At 46.0% G+C, this 17,659-nt stretch overlaps 1 protein-coding gene across 6 annotated transcripts in view; it reads right to left on the bottom strand.

The window, feature by feature from the left end:
- The window catches only part of GLT1D1 (glycosyltransferase 1 domain containing 1), a 91,700-nt gene that overhangs the window by 39,434 nt on the left and 34,607 nt on the right, over positions 1-17,659 (bottom strand). For all 6 annotated transcript variants that reach the window (XM_049620689.1, XM_049620688.1, XM_049620685.1 and 3 more), the window contains 3 exons: positions 15,140-15,191; positions 4,521-4,557; positions 2,701-2,757 (listed from right to left, as the gene is read on the bottom strand). In XM_049620689.1, coding sequence (XP_049476646.1) covers positions 2,701-2,757; positions 4,521-4,557; positions 15,140-15,191 — 146 coding nt within the window. The remainder of the gene's footprint in view (positions 1-2,700; positions 2,758-4,520; positions 4,558-15,139; positions 15,192-17,659) is intronic.

Below are 17,659 nucleotides of genomic sequence, written 5' to 3'. Positions count from 1 at the left end.
TAATAAAATGCTTGGAAATGTTCTTCTTCCAAGGGAACCTGACTCTGACGTTCGGTGTGTGTGTGGGGGGGTGGGCTTTTGTCTGTTGTGCTTGGAGCGAAAACCAGCTACGCACATGCGGGCTGCGGACGGGGCCTGGAGTCTTGTCTTTTCAGCCTCTTCTCCGAAGTTGCCAGCGGGCTTGCAACGTCAGCTCCCCACCTACAGTCCGCTCGCACCGTTGACTCTCGGGAGAAGCAGTTCAGGTTAAAACAGAGGTATTCCGAAACTTGACATTGCATTTGGTGAGTCCACTCAGCTGTTCCCACATCTTCAGCAGAGCTGCCGGGTTGGTCAGACTACAGGGGAGTGATAGTCCCCAATAGTATATACTTAGGGGCCTCATCTGTGGACAGCAAACTCTCTACATTTAAAGATGTTGTGCGACAAAGTTTTGTTTCAACATTGTGACTGCACTTGGATCGTACCATATACGGAAGATACAAAGGCTAGACTGTTACTTCCACCGCATGTAGGGAAAATGGCGCCCTCGCAGCATGGCTGACAGACAAGCACATTGATGCTACCTTTCCAGGAGACGTTGCGCACAACGTACGAACGCTCTGATTAAGGGCATAACCTAACCCAGAGCTTCTGTTTTTAGGTGTTCCAAAGACAACAACTTGGCAAATATACGAAGACTGAAATCCTAGCATCTCCGCCACTACATATCCAAAAGTTTAAGAAGGGACGGATCAAATAAGTTTACAGAATTCAAAATAACACTATAAAGGAATTGAAACTCATGATGTAATTAGAATTAATAAGTCAGTGCATAAGATTTCAGAATATAACGTCGAAACTCAATTGTGTTTTTACATATTAGCAACAAACAATTCAAAAGTAAAAGTTAAAAAGACTTTATAATAGCAACAAAGATAATAAAATCCCTAAGAATAATTTTTTTAAAAAAGGCATAAAGACCTGTACAAATCATTATGAAGATAAATGAGACTTAGATAAGAGGACAGATATATCATGTTCATAGATTTTAAGACAAATTATTTTTAAGATGTCAATTCTCCCTAACTTGATCTATAGATTTTATAGAGACTGACAAGGTGTGTTAAGTGTATATGGAAATGCAAAAAACCTAGGTTAGCCGACACAGAGCTGTCGACTCACACTACCTGATTTCTCGACATGCTCTATAAACCAACAGCAGGAGACAACGTGATATCAGCATAAGGACAGACGTATATAGATCAACGGACACTGGTAGATGGAAAGCTGATTTTCAGCAAAGCATTTCGATGGAGAAAGAAAAACACTTTCAACGAATGAGACTAGAACCACTTTCAGAAAGAAATGAATTTCCTCCCTATCTCATACCACACATGAAAATTAACTTCAGGGGCACCTGGGTGGCTCCGTCGGTTAAGTGTCCAACTTCGGCTCAGGTCATGATCTCGCGGTTCATGAGTTCAAGCCCTGCGTCGGGCTCTGTGCTGACAGCTCGGAGCCTGGAGCCTGCTTCGGATTCTGTGTCTCCCTCTCTCTCTACCCCTAACCCACTCACAATGTGTCCCTGTCTCTCTCAAAAATAAATAAACATTTAAAAAAATTCAAAACAACAACAACAACAACAACAACAACAAAAATTAACTTCAGATGGAAGGGCCTGGGTGGCTCAGTCCATTAAAAATTAATTTCAGGGGTGCCTGGGTGGCGCAGTCGGTTAAGCGTCCGACTTCAGCCAGGTCACGATCTCGCGGTCTGTGAGTTCGAGCCCCGCGTCAGGCTCTGGGCTGATGGCTCAGAGCCTGGAGCCTGTTTCCGATTCTGTGTCTCCCTCTCTCTCTGCCCCTCCCCCGTTCATGCTCTGTCTCTCTCTGTCCCAAAAATAAATAAAAAACGTTGAAAAAAAATTAAAAAAAAAAATTAATTTCAGATGGATTATGATCCTAATGAAAGAGCCAAAACACTAAAACACTTCCTCCTCTGGAGGAAAAGAAATAGGGGAAATATCTCTGTGAACTGTGAACAGGCAAAGGTTTCTTAGGGCTCAAACAGTGCTAATTAACCATTAAATAAAAATGGGTGAGCTAGGAGAAAATGAAAAGGTAAACCAGAGGAAATAGGAGAAAATATTCACATATATACATGTACCTTTTTTTTTAGTTTACTTATTTTGAAAGAGAGCACGTGAGCAGAGGAGGGGCAGAGAGAGAGAGAGAGAGAGAGAGAGAGAGAGAGAGAGAGAGAATCCCAAGCAGGCTTCGTGCTGTTGGCATAGTGTTGGATGTGGGACTTGATCTCATGAACGGTGAGATCATGACCTGAGCCAAAATCAAGAGTCGGACACTTAACCCACTGAGCCACCCAGGTGCCCCCGTATATACATGTATCGAATAGAAGATTTGAACCCAGGACAGATTAAAAAAAATCCTCCTACAAACCCGTGCTTCCTCCTGCTCTCCCAAGGATGAGACCACTAATGACGTCTCCGGAAACGGAGAGAAGCCACGTGTGTCCTAATCCTGTCTGGCTCCCATTCCTGCCACCTCCTTCCCTTGTTCACCTAAAACCGTTGACTTCTTTGACCTGAGGAAGCCCCTTTCTTTGGGCCTCTTTTCCAAAGCCACGTGAGCATACCATGTACCCGACGCCAGTGACAAGATGCACTCCAGTCAAACTCATGTAAGAAGATTCATCTCTCACCTGACTGGTGAAGAAAGGTGTTCCAGTTAAAGGCAGAGTTTGGTCCTGTCACGATTCCTGGGAAAGAGAAAGAAAGTCCATGACGATGAGGAGTAACGAGCTATTTTGTGCTGATGTTTACATAATGGTCTCATGCGTGGTTCTTACAAAGAACTCAACGTTCTGAGTGCTTCGTGAACACCTGTTCATCCCTCCAGCATGGGAGCCCACGGGTTCCCAACTAGAAAAGGTGCACCCCCTCGACCTCACCATCTGTTACTGGGCGGGACAGTCGCCAGGTCATGGAAAACGCGAGTCCCTAAAAAATGCATGCAAGTTACGGGCCTCTAAAACACAGCCCCCCTGTAGCAATTACATCTTAATCTAAAATTCCTGATCTCAACCCTCTCCAAATCACACATCCTGTTATCTGTATCATCGCCTCGGATGGATTTAAGTTTAACATTCTCTGAGTTGCACATCTTAAGATGTAGAAAATTCAGAGGCAACGCTTAACAGCTTATCTTGGTAACGGGGAAAATCTGACATTTTATGAAATGTAAGTTAAGTCATGTAACCCTGTCTGCAATGTACCTGTGAGACTGTCATCTGCCCTGAGCTATGCAGATTTACTCAGTTTTGTCCTACTTAATGAGCATGCATGCAAGCCTGCCCTGGGCACAGGCGCCCACGCACTCCTGGAAACCCTTAAAGCCTCGCCAGGCAGACTGACCCCTCCGGTTTATCCGGCTGGAAACTAAGGTTCACGGAGGTTCAAACGGTGTTCCCAGTGACTCAGGGCGTAGGGGGTGGAGGCTGCGTCCAAACCCATGTGTGCTTCAAAGCCGTGTTTTTGTGGTGCACCCATGTGCTCCCCGGGCTATAAATCAGGCCACGATGGAGGAACAGGGAGGTGTTAACCCGGCACCTGCCCTGACACTCACACGCCTTCTGTACATACTGAGTCACGGCATCTCTTTTTAAAGTGGGAGTTCCAAGAAAGGGTTTATTTGATAAGTAATTCTTCTGCTACAAATGTCACTGAACCCCCTAGCGGGTTTATACCGTGCGGCTGAGGTGGGATTTGGGGGCCCCGGGCCCCTCTGGGGCTCAGCACCTTGGAAAACTCCTCACGAAACTAGAACTCGTGGCCTTGGCCGCAACACCTGTGCTGACCTAGGCTTGCAGCTACACGTTCTTTGGAACCGCTTCTTTCTGTGATTTCTGTTGTTTAAACAATAATACAGCGCTTTCGGGCGCCTGGGTGGCTCTGTGGGTTGAGCGTCTGACTCTTGATTTCGGCTCGCGTCACGATCTCACGGTATATGAGTTCGAGCCCCGTGTCGGGCTCTGTGCTGACAGTGCCGAGTCTGCTTGGGATCCTCTCCCTCTGCCCCTCCCCTGCTCTCTCTCTCTCTCTCTCTCTCAAAATAAATAAATAAACATTAGAAAAAAATAAGACAGTGGTTTCCTCACTGCGTTTAGGAGATGCTGAGAGCTTCCTGAAAGGTTGGGATTGGAGGAGGGCAGGAAGCGGGGGGTGCACTTCCCCTCATCTCAACTAAAACAGACACACTCGGGTCTCCTGTTGTAAACACGCCATCGAGAGAGTGCACCGTGCTTCTGCTGGTGGAAAGTGTTAACTGAACTGCATTTTAAATGACCCTTTTATAAATGCTCTCATATCTGTCCTTCATCTTCGTGTAGGGAAATACCAAGCATACCCATTCTACTAATCACTATTAGGTAAGTCTAAGACACTGTATTCATCCACAAACACTTCAGGACAGGTCTCTGAATGGACTCATGTTTTAAAAATACGTACATGTTAAAATTCTTACCTTGACTCTGGACATAGATCTTACCCCTAGCATGCGGCTTTTGAAAAGAGAGGAGAGAGAAAACAGTGTAAATCGGATAGCCCGTTACAAACGTCTTTTAGAAGTGAAAGGAAGGTCATTAAAAAAATCGCCTTGGAAAACACCACAAAGGATCATCCACACAGATGCTCACAGACTAGTTACTTTCTAAAAGCAGACTACCTTCTGCCTTTAATGGGGTTAGCCCATTAAAACACAGCATCTTTAAGGTCAGAAGCACAAAGAAAGAGGTCCCTTAAATTAGGCGCAGTGCGTTATCACAATTTTCCAGTTACGACGTTAGTAGAAAAGTTACTGAAGGTCAGACACAGAACAAGCCAGCGGCAGAGCCCGTGTGGTGTCTGTCTACCTTGTGCCCTAGCTGTTTGGGGACACATATCCTTGAATGGAAACAATACACTCCCCAACCCCCACCTGTGGAGAAGATAAGAGAAGGGGAGGAAAGGGAGAGAAGGGGGGAAGGGAGGGTCGTGAGGGGAGGGGAGAAGCACATCCAGTATGTCGAGAAACAGGAAAACAGGCATGGTGGGGGGGTGGGGGCAGATTCTTCAAGGCGCGGGAAGGACTGGTCTCCGGGACCCTGTAAGGACCCTCCCTGAGTGCCTCTCTGACTTGGACCAGGCGGCACTTTGCGTGACGTGACGGAGCACGTTTGTACCAAGATATAAACTCACTACTCCTGGCGGTGTTTTCTGGTGGACCTTCAGAAAACTACTAGAGAGAAAAATAATCCATTTCTTAAACTCATTTTGGATCGGTGGCTTAAATACTTTTAAAATCGAGTTTCGACACAAAGCGCGGAAGGCTGCGGGTCACGTAGGCGCCAATGGCCGTTTAGAACCTGATGGGAAGGTACGGTCTTTACCGGTTTGTCATGAGACCTACGCATCCCACCGGTGCATGAGGGGACCAGCCCAGCTCAGGAATGGTGTCCCCCCCGCCTGCATGTGGGTGGGTGGGTGCCGTCACCCCCAAGGTGACGTGGAGCCCGTGCTGGTGCGCGTGGGTGCAGACATACTTCCACCCACACCCTCAATCAGTTCTAGGTTTGGGAAACTAGCCGACGCCAAAGCGGTCCCACCAAGGAGGCCAGTGCACAGGGAGAAGGGGGTGACCCTGCTTTCCACCCGGTGGATGGGAAGGCGGTGGGAGGCACAGCATCCCGCCGTCTCCAGGGAGCTGAATGCAACTCGGTACACAGACAGGAGACTTGGTGCTCTTTGCTTTGGTCCTGAGTGTTACGTTTTCTATCGAATCCTTAGAAGCACCCAAGGCCTCAAAAGCCTGGACCATCCTCAATTCTCCATAAAGCAGGGAAGAACCCCCCTTTTAAAAAGCCCCTAAGCAGCGCCTGGGCGGCTCAGGGAGTTGAGTGTCCGGCTTCGGCTCAGGTCTTGATCTCACGGTTCGTGAGTTCGAGCCCCGCATCGGGCTCTGCGCTGACAGCTTGGAGCCTGGAGCCTGCTTCGGATTCTGTGTCTCCCTCTCTCTCTTTCTCCCCCTGCCCCCGACTCACACTCTTGTCTCTCTCTGCCCCCCTCAAAAAATAAACATTAAAAAATTTTTAAAATAAAATAAAATAAAATGCTCTTAAAATAACAAACCATTAAAAAAGTTTAAAAAATTCTCCTCCCTACCAGTTAAAAAAAAAAAAAAAAGTTAACTTTAATGGAAAAAAAATGGCTGCTAGCAACAATTTGAAATTAGAAATAGAAGTTCCAAGCCCTAAAATACTCCTTTTGTGTAATTATAATTTCACCGGAAGGCTGGAGAGACTTTTACTGGAGTATGGAGTTGCCTGTGGGTGCCTTCAACCAGCCCCAAGTCTAAAACCTTGGCTCGGAAAGCGAGGCTAACACGCTGGCAAACACAGACCAGCCTGGCATTTGAACATTAACGTGAACACCAGCGTTTGACAAAAACAGATTCAATATGATTCTACATAGATTTGATTAATTGAGGGAAGGCAAAATAGGGTTTTTGCCTTGCCACTGTTTTCATTGGAAATACGCTCCATCTACTGTAGAAATGCATAGGCCCAAAATGCTGCCTTCAAGAAAATTCCATCTGACACAAACAAAACTTAATTAAATTGGTATCCAAACTCCATAAGCAGAATGAATGGACTCTGTGTGGAAACTTCTGGATCTATCTGCTGGTCTTGGCATATATCTGAGCATTATTTCCCCTAAATCTACTAGACCATCAGAAAATAAGTATCAAGTCCTATATAGATGTTTAAACATGTTACGAATGGTATTTTAAGCTCTCATCCTAGCAAGTCGAGAAAATGCAGTTACTATATATATATATATATATATATATATATATATATATATATATAAAATCTGGACCTGGGTTATTTTTAATCTCTGTAATAAAAGAAATCTGGCAAAAGCCAACTGACTTATATTGATTTTGAAAAACATTATCTATATTAAAATGCTCTAAGTACAAATTAGCTTTCTTTTCTCAATATTTATTATTGTTTCTCTTGCCTTGAAGTAACACAAGAGTCAAAATCCTTGTATATCACTTCCCTTGCAAGATTAGCTCATTGATGCAGGAAATGAAAAAGAAGACTGTGTGTGAGCGTGTGTGCATGTAGGGGATGGGGAAGTGTCTATGAGAAACCCATTACTTAATTTGGCCCATTACCAGGTATAAAAAGCCAGTGTCCTGTCGGATAGACACTTACAAATACACCTGACTTTCTAGCAGGTCCAAACGGTAACTGATGCCTTTTTATAATGGAATAACAGGCAGTGACAACAAACCCCCTGTTTTTTGATTTACATAACCTTCTCAAATCAAGCTCTCTGCAAGTAGAAACCACAGCAAGTATTATTTTTGAAATATACGCACAGTCTCTGGGACGAAATACTGATTTTTACTTTGAAATGACGACGTGACTTTTGACAATGGCTTCGTTAAAAGTGCTTTTCAGAGAGTTACAAAACTCATGGCTCATAAGTGGAAAGCTTCAAAGTATACTTATGTTAAGAAAAATAAAAACAAAAACGCATAGGACTTGGGCTCTTTTCAGGGAACGTGGTTCTCTTCCTTTCTCCCTACGCTTTCCCTTGGAAATCAGTTTTTAAGCAAGGAAAGAAGATAGATGGGGCACAGCCTTTTCACTGAGCTCTTGCAACTGAACCAGACAAAGAGAGATTTTTCAAGAAAAGAAAGGATTCATGAATGGGGTGAGGAATATCTCTGAATGAAGACTGGATCGGGATCCAGTCCCGTGGGATCCAAAGCTAGCTGGCAGCACAGGAAATAGAAACACCAACAGGAAAACCTGAAGGAAGGCGTCTTAAAAAACAAAAAACAAAAAAACAACAGTTAAATCTATGGAGTAAATAGATTTACTGGGAATCGTTGATGTGATTCAAAAGCTTCCCGGCCTTTCTGTTCCTTGGTGATTTGAGGAATTCTCAGCACTTCTGATCATTCCAGATGTCTGAGCCCCAGGTCATGATCGTGTAAAAGGTGCCGGGCGGGGCGGTCTACGCTCTGGAACTGATGCGTTTTCCATTCTTTGAGTTACATTAAAACTTTCCAATTCCCAGGGATCTCATTTGGGGAAGAAAGATGCAAAGAACATTTGCATTTCTATCGAGAAATCTCTGAGGAAAGCCAATCTTAATGGAAGTTATTAAAAACGATTAGCTTCCTAGGGTGTGATCAGTCCCTGGAGTTTCTGTTACAGGATATTTGCAGGGAGGGCCACATACAAGTAGGGAGGGCGTCTAAGGATGAAACTGACGAGGGGAATGACTTTGAGTTTCCATGACAGTAGGAACCATAACAAAAGCTGTGGTCTGCATGGCTCCTGTGGCTGCCGGTGTGATTTTCAGAGATAATCAGGTACAGAGCAGTGGACCATGCGGGAAGAAGGGGAGAAAGCGTTCACAGGACAACATGCATTCAGTACATAGGTCAGCAATTAGTTCACACACGGCTCATTCAGACGGGTGGGCACGAGGGAGCACCTCCATTGGCTTAGTGAGCTCACCTGTCCTGCCAGCTGCACAGGTGACAGCCCACGAAATCTGTCTTGCTTTCTGCATTGCAATTTCCAAAAGAATTTTGATGAGTATATGCACACACTGAAAGGAAAAGTACACTTTACGTATTGCCTATACCTAAACTGCTTCGAGAAAGTTATTTTTCTCTGAGTGCCGAGGCGAGCCACAGAACGGTAAGCCCCAGCAGGCAGTGACACACAGTCTCCAAACTAAAAAAAACAAAAAACTCCAAAATGTCAAGACACCAGAAGGCTTAGCTCAGTGCTAACCTCGGCAGAGAATCACATGGGCCATTTTGGTTATCATTGTGGTTTTTCGAATTCAAGAAACACTTCAAGCAATATTTATTCAAACTCAAGATGTTTACAAAACAGCTTATAAATATTAGAATTTGGAGAAAGTCCTTTCAGCAAAGAACTTCTTAGAGAAAGTGGGTCAAGAGTGCAGTTTAATTTTCTGTAAGCCTGTGGGGTTTTGGACCCAACAGAGACATATTAAACCCACAATCACTGCTTCCGTGGAGAGAAAAAACTTCCATTAAGATGTATACCTAATTTTCCTTCCTTCCTTCCTTCCTTCCTTCCTTCCTTCCTTCTTTCCTTCCTTCCTTCCTTCCTTCCTTCCCTTCCTTCCTTCTTTCCTTCCTTCCTTCCTTCCTTCCTTCCTTCTTTCCTTCCTTCCTTCCTTCCTTCCTTCCATCCTTCCTTTTTCTTTCTTTCTTTTCTTTCTTTCTTTCTTTCTTTCTTTCTTTCTTTCTTTCTTCCTGTGAAATAGTCACACTTTCTGGTGAAAGTCTGGTGAATTTAGAGAAAGCATCCTTCACTTTTAACCCAAATTTGCATGCTGAAATGTGTATTACATACAGTAATAAGAAACCAACATTCTGTATAGATTAGCTTTACGTTTCCATAAGTCACACATCAAAGTTAGAGATGGGTAGTGAACCAAATTCCTAAAAACGCCACATCAAGGTTATAATTTCACAAACCAACAGAGCAGCGTTTTCCCAAAACACAACTGGCGTTGAACTCGTGTGATAAATATTAACGACACAGCGTGCAGACCCGGTAAAGAGCCCGCTGGGAGTGTGCCCTTCACAAAGTAGGCACGTTGTCACGTTAAGGGTGATTTAAACAACACTAAAAAATAATAACGATGAGCCCAAACAAAGGCATTTCCAATTAAAAGAGATAAAATAAAACCATCTTTATTGAAATCCAATCCAACTAATCTGTGTAGTCAGCCAGAGATAGATAGGGGACCATAAACAGCCTCCAAAGTAGTACCCTGGCTTTCCCAGAGGGCAGGAAGGGACCCGGGGCTGGCAAAATACACCGTTCTGGATACATCTCCGTTAAGATATCTCCCACTCCCCAAGGCTGTGCGAGAGTGTGTCTTCGCAATCTTGAAAAAGCTCATCCCCCACTTGTATGTACAGGGCTGGGCTGACCAACCAGCCACCAGACACAGGAGACCAGGGCACTCTTGAACAAGGGCTGCTCTGAACGGAGATGTGCCCTAAGTGCATAAGGCGCAATGAGGTTTGAAGACAGTACAAAAACAAACCAGGAAAAAAGTGAACTATCTCATTCGTGATTTTTATATTGATGACATGTTGAAATAATAAGATTTTGGAGCTAGATGATGTACAATAAAGAACTTGGCCTTTGCATGTGACCTCTGGGAGATAATCTACATGATACATGATAGGAGTGTCTTTGTTTAGGGCAGGGCCAGTCACACCCAATGGGCTTAGGGTGGGGGCCGGCCATGCCACAAAGACCAACCGGGTCATTTAGGGTGGGAACTTGGAGTCAAGTGGCATCTGTCCACTTTGAACACTGGATTCCTGCACATGAGCTGTCAACCACCCAAACCTACAGAATGAAGCTCCAATAAAAATGTTGGACCTTCAACTTGGGTAGCTCCCTGGGTGGCTAATGCTCCATGCACATTGTTTCAGGTCAATGACCAGGGGATGGAATGATTTGACTCCATGGGGAAGAAGGCAATGGCACCTTGGCCCTACATGGCTCTTTGTTTGGGCTGATTTGAGCCTGATAAAGACCAACCACAAGAATAAACCACAACCACGAGTAGAATAACGGTCAGTGAGTTCTGTGCAATCAGACACAAATGCCACACATCTTTCTAATCTGAGATTATCGGAATTTGATTCCGGTTTGATAATAATTAGGTAGGATGCAGTAAACAACAACCCGAGTCAAGCCTGCTCCTGAAACGAAGGGACACAAAATTAAAAACAAAAGCTGTCAATTCAATAATGAAGAGTCAAACATAATTACTCAAAAACCGTATCTCTGTTCAGAAGACCTAAGTAAAAAATCATCTGTACAAAAATCCATCTAAAATAATTATACAAACGCAGCTGAATAATGAAGCTTTACATTATTTATAGGTCGTTTTTTTTTATCTGTAGAAACTGATCAGATGAAGTATTGAGCAGAACTTTACTGAAAAATCATCCACCAAAAATAGCACAAAACACTGTATTAAAAACACAGGTTCATGTTCGAATTTAATAACTAACCCCCACCACTTTAAACTCTAAAACGAGATGCCTCCTTTCTTTAGTATCAGCTTTTATTATACGGTCTCTTATATCATCACCCCAGACTGAACATTTGCTTCCTGTTTGGTTTAAAAACAAAACAAAACAAAACAAAACAAAACAAAACAAAACAACAAAACAAGCTTTTTGCTTATGCTACTTGCAAGAGACTCTTCTGAAAACAAAGACCACTGACCTGGGATTACAGTCCCTCTGGTGTGGCCATCTCCGTTTGAGAATGTGAGTGGTCTCAGGTGAGCTCCCAGACATAAGCTGTCCCTTCTACGGGCACGTCTGGGGCATCATCACCCCTACTGCCACACCCACCCAGACCGTGGCGGCTCTGTGCATTCGGTGCGGTCCTCACCACGTAGGAAATTGGACTCACGTAAGAATAACTGTCCCACTTGTCAGTTATCAGTGTGACACCAGTGACTCTCGGCTCTGTATCTCCAGCTGCGCCCTCTTCCCCGGGACAGCCTCACACCGCGGCGACGCTCCGGATATTTACGACTGAGTTCCATATCTGTCTCAGATTCAGCGTGCCTGGGGCTCCCATTTCATTCTCCTTCCTTTCCCCATCCAAACTCCTTCAGTCGAGCTCGTCCAGAATTTGTTGATAAAAATCTTAAATCACGTTAATATTCTTGAGTCCCGCTTTACTCCTTCCTTACATGCTTCCCACGGTCTTCCCACACAAAAATTTGTCCAGAACGTGGTACGTAGGTTTAAAAAAAAAATCATTATCAAAGTGCATTTGTAGGTAAAATGGCATATATTTGCAGGTGAAATGGCGTGATTTTTTTTAATATTCCAGAAAATAAGTGTGTGCGTGTGTGTGCATGCACGTGTGTGAGAGCGTGTGCGTGTGTGAGAGTGTGTGTGACTGTGCATGTGCGCGTGTGTGTATGTATGTGTGCAGGCGCATACATGTGTGTGTGAGTGTGTGTGCAAGCGGGAAGAATGACGGTGGATAAGTAAGCACTGAAGGGTGTAAGCAGGTGGCAGGTAATGGGAGTTCACTCTTCTATTCCTGCTGCTTTTGCTTGTGTGGAAATTTCTACATTAAGAAGTTCTCAAGAAGGGTCCTTCCTTGGTAAATCCAATTCAACAAGCGTGTACTGAACACGAGGAGGTGTGACCCCTCTGGGGACGCACTAGCGATCCATACTTTGTCCCCGTCCTCAGGGAGCTCACAACCACACAGGGCGAAGGAGAGGACCGGCGCTAAGTGCATCCTTCCTTGTGTCCATGCCCTTGAAGCCCCTCCCATTATGAGGCAGACTCTATCTCCACTCCTTGACTTGCTTTGGCCAAACATTAGGCAAGCATCAGGTTGAAAGCTTTCACACCGGTGCCTGCTCTCTCCTGCTGCGGAGCCTCATGGGGGACAGCAGACCAGCGGGGGGAGAGGCCTCAGTTGTCCTCACCATCCTAGCGAAGGCCCCAGCCATGTTAGCAAGGTGGCCACCCCAAACTACCCAGCCTGGCTGAGCTGACCCAGGCGACGCAAAGAATAAATAACGAGTGTTCGATCTAAGGCGCTATGTTTGGTGTGGCTTGTTATGTAACAAAAATTAACATGTATCGTAAAGTGAACACATCTCTACTTAGGGTCAACGGATAGAGGTGACATTGGAGATGGAGAAGCTCGGGTGGGGGGGGAGGGCTACATACAGATTCACAGACCCGGAACATACGCTTCAACAGGTAGAAGCTTCCTTTCCTGTCTGGCTTAACAGAAGACAGGCGGGGTCCCAGATCTGCTGCTCCATTGGACCTGTTTGAGGATGCTGTTTGGACTCAGGTATGTGAAGAAATGTGAAGAAATTCAGCATCTCCCTGAGAGGTCGCTGGAAGGGGGGGGGGGGGGCTTTCAGATCACTGCAAGCATTATTCTCAGATGCTTGCACCAAAACTCAACCAATGGGAATGTCCTAAAGGAACCCGAAATCGTATCATGCTCTGTTCCAGTAAAGTCCGTGGGTCCATCTTGCACTCTGGATGGCTACTTCACCTGTGCACGACTATGTCACATGCCACACCTCCGTCATCTGAAAAAGACCGGATTCCCTGAGCGGTGCAGATCTTCCGAATGTTGAGGCATTTCGTGACACAACATCGAAACAAAAATCTCATGTGTTAACATGACCAGGAGAGTCTTGTGTTAACATGACCAGGGAAGCTGTGGACCACGTGGTGGCTTTCCGAAATTTTGATTTTTTTTTTTGCTCGACAGGGCAAATGTTATTGTGGGCAACAGATAATGCCAGCCGTCTTGCTTACCGTGACTGGCTCGAGCCACTCGTTTGGAAGAAAAATGTCTGACAAATGCCCAAGCCTGTCTGCCAATCATTCAAGTATCTGGTTCCATTTGCGACTCAACCACACAAGCGCCTTTATCTCCAGATAAACACCATGCGTCACTCAGAAGGCAGCAGACAGCCTTAGGTATACTCCCTGTGTCATTACACAGGACATGAAAAAAACTTACATTCAAAGGTTGAGAGTCGATGAAATTAAACAATATTATTGGCTCAGCAAGGAAATCTTAAAGGGATTTCTTTTTTAAACTACAAGTGGGTGGTGTGAATAATCAGCTATTACTGGCTCCCACTGGTGGCCTTCACCGGGACTAAAGCGGTCCGCGGGTTTTCTCAACACTGACTTAGCAATGGTGAGAAGGGTACACAGCGGCTTCCTGTTCTTACGCAAATAGGCTTTGTGGAGACCCTGAAAGAGTCCCGGGATCCCCCAGGGGGACAAGCATCACTTCAGAGGACCAGCACGCCATGAGGACGGAGGTGGCCAAACTGGTACAACATGGAACTCAGGGCCAGGAAGCTCGTCGATCTTCCTTCTGAGATGTTCAATGTATTAAATTGCGCTGAAAAAGGCCACCTCCAGTTCCTGCCCGGGAAGCATTTGACGTGAAGAAAGGAGATGTCGCGCCCCGGCCGTGGGGGTGAGCGCACCCACGTGCCCACAGAATCCAGAGCTTTCGGTGAGGGACCTGCATCTGCCCTTGTCCCAACGCGGCAGCATACGAGCACCAAATCTTGCAGAAATCCCATAAAGAAAGTGCCTAGCCTGTAAAATACTCCCAACAGGAATAATGCGGACAAATGCTAAGGGCTTAAGTGCTGGGCACAGCGGGTGAGCTGGTGACCGAGGCTCCCTGCAGGTCCCCCTGCCCGGAGAGCAGAGCCTTGTGCTTGTGGCTGGGGAGGCAAGGGTTGGCTGCTTCCATTTCCAGCCTGCTCTGCCAGGCCTTTCTGTGACTCCCCGCTGAGAACTCAGACTGCCACCAGCTCATTCCCCTGCCCCCCCTCCCCCCAGCCGTCTGAATAAAGAAGTCAATAAGGGAATTAACTTGCAGAGCTACGAAAAGTCCTCTACGCTTTAAAGCTCTTTGGATAAATGGTCCAACCTTGGAAATTACATCCACCGCCTAAAAGACTGTTGCTCTGCGTGCACCTGAGTTGGCTGCAACATTTGCAGCACAGCCTGTAAATCACCCAATCTGAGCACACAAAAGGAAAACAGAAATGTAAAAAAAAAAAAAATCAGTGACGTCTTAAGGGTATCTACACAGGGGCGTCTGGGTGGCTCAGTGGGTTGAGTGTCCGACTTCGGCCCAGGTCACGATCTCATAGTTTGTGAGTTTGAGCCCGCGTCGGGCTCTGTGCTGACAGCTTGGAGCCTGGAGCCCGCTTCAGATTCTGTGTCTCCCTCTCTCTCTGCCCCTAACCCACTCACGTTCTATCTCTGTCTCTCTCAAAAATAAATAAACAAAAAAAAAAAAAGAGCATCTACACAAATAAAAAACATCGATATACGGGAAACATAATACACTATTGTGGCCACAGTAAGCATTGTCCATGGGAACATCGTCAGTTCGAATCAAAGTGCCTTCAGCACCTCCCCCCCCAACCTCACCAGCACGGCCCAAATAACATCACAAAATAAACACATACCCACTGTGCTTGTGCCATTTCCTTCATTGACTCTGTGAAGGCGACGGCAAATCTAGTAAAAGTGAACAAAAATGAGGAAAACAATTAGGGCAGAATTCAATTAGCATGACCATGGAACAGCTCTTTGGGACCACTTGTCAGAGACAGCAAGGCGCTGAGTTTCAGGTGCTATCAATCTCTATCACGTGTGGTCAGAGGCCATCAGGTTTAATCCCCACGCACATCGAAACAAGTTGGGTGTGCAAGGAATAAACAAATGAAGCTCAGAATTTCAATTTGTTGTTGTTGTTGTTGTTGTTCCTGCCATGCAAGGTCAGGGAAGCCGGGAAAAAGCCGGAAACGGGGTGATGCCAGGGGCATCACACAGGATGAGCCAGGGGCATCTCAGGGGGGCCCCCTGCCGGGAGAAATGGCTCAGGACTGGTGGGGCATGTTGAAAGCATCCTCCCGGTGCTTTGCGCAAAGTGAATCCCCTCATTTGGCAAGCAGGACCGCCCCCCCCCCCCCCCCCCCCCCTGAGAGTATCTCTCTGCGCTGGACACCCCCAGCCCTGCACTCGTGCCTGGCACCCGCACACCGGCAAAAACATCCGCGGACTGAACAAACCAACCAGCCAACGGAGGTGAGTCCTGCCGTCCATCCCAACAGGAAGAGCAGGTGCGTGGGGCCGAGCGCAGAAGAGGGGGGTCGGGCACCCTCGCCCAGGGGCTGTCCCCCCCACCCCGCCCCGTTACCCCTTCTGCCGGGGCGCCCCATTCGCTCAGGACCTAGGCGTCAAGGGGGTCAAGGCCTCAAGGGGGCAACGACAGCCTTGGGAAGGTTTGCATCAGACAGAGCACACGTGCTGGGGCGCCCGGGTGGCTCAACCAGTTAAACATCCGACTTTGGCTCAGGTCATGGTCTCACAGCTCATGGGTTTGAGCCCCGCGTCGGGCTCTGTGCTGACAGGTGGGAGCCTGGAGCCTGCTGCGGATTCTGTGTCTCCTTCTCTCTCTGCCCCTCCCCTGCTCATGCTCTGTCTCTCTCTCTGTCTAAAATAAACAAACATGAAAACAGAAAGAAAGAAAGAAAGAAAGAGGGCACATGTAAACGTCTCCGGAGCCAGCAGGACCACCGACTGAGCTCCATCGTTTCTGCTTCTTCTGGAGCGGCAGGTGACCTTTTCCTTCTCAGGGCCCCTCACTCACCACACAGACCCCTGCCCTGGGTTCACACCCACCCACCCAGCAGATAACCACTAAGAGAGCTTCTGACCCCACGATCCTAAGAAAATAAATTTAAAATAACATTAATAAATACATATTTATTTATTTTATTCATTTATTTATTTTGAGGGGGGCAGACAGAGGGGGCAGAGAGAGAGAGGAGAGAGAGGGAGAGAGAGAGGGAGAGAATCCGAGAGAGAGAGAGAGAGAGAGAGAGAGAGAGAGAGTCCCAAACAGGCTCTATGCTCAGCATTGCAGCCTGGCGTGGGGCTTGATCCCGTGACCCTGGGATCATGACCTGAGCCAAAATCAAGAGTCGGACGCTCAACCGACTGAGCCACCAGGTGACCCTAAAATAATGCATTTCTTACGAAAACGAGAAAACTACCGCTTTCCCATTTTCGGACGAATATCGCCATTTCAAAACATACGTTGACTCGTGATTTTGCTCGTGGAAAACATCTTTAGTAACACTGTAGCTCAAAGACCCTCTGAAATTATTGATGCTGAACCCTCTGACCCACCATCCCATGGGCTTTACCCATCACGTGCTACGTATTTCCTAGTGGCGAAACTATCTCTGAGGCAGTGTATCTCACATAAGCTCTTTTGCTCATTTGCTTGGCAACATTAGGTTTCTCTAAGGTGAGCCTGCACAATCCTTCACAAAACAATTTCCACAGGCCTCAAACCCCTTACTTAATTTAGTATTTACAAGTCCCAGATACTTACCACATTATAATACGACCCAAATAGCCGATGCTGAAGTAATTTCAATATTATACCAGAGAGGAAAAAGGTTCCAAACATTGGAAAAGTTCAAAAATAGACTTTATAAGAAAAATATAACTACTTTAAAAGTATTTGATTAAAAACAAAACTCATTATAAAGCTACACAAGTTCAATATTTTACAGAGAAGTACGCCGTGTGCTGTCCGACGGGGAATCTATGATTCATCCGACTTCCCACGCACGGGCTTCAATCAATACCCCCCCAGATGAAAATCAATGTGTTTTAATAACAACACAATGAATAATGCTAATGCTAATACCATGAGATGAATTCATTCAATAATGTTTCTACCAAGCAGAATTATTTTCCTTCTGTAAGACCGTGCATAGCAAACTGCATGAATCAAAGGGTAATAGATTTTTAGGGTGTAAGAACAACATCAAGAAAACCTATAATGATAGATCACCTTTCAAGATAAACCCAAACTCTGTATACCTTTGTTTACCGTAACCCTCCTCTCTCTCTCCCTCCCTTTCTCTCCCTCTCTTTCCCTCCTTTCTCTCCCTCTCTTTCCCTCTTCC

Source organism: Panthera uncia, assembly GCF_023721935.1.
Source record: "Panthera uncia isolate 11264 chromosome D3 unlocalized genomic scaffold, Puncia_PCG_1.0 HiC_scaffold_9, whole genome shotgun sequence".
Classification (NCBI taxonomy): Eukaryota; Metazoa; Chordata; class Mammalia; order Carnivora; family Felidae; genus Panthera; species Panthera uncia.
The sequence above is the reverse complement of the archived record's forward strand: the minus strand, read 5'-3'. Positions and strand labels throughout refer to the sequence as shown.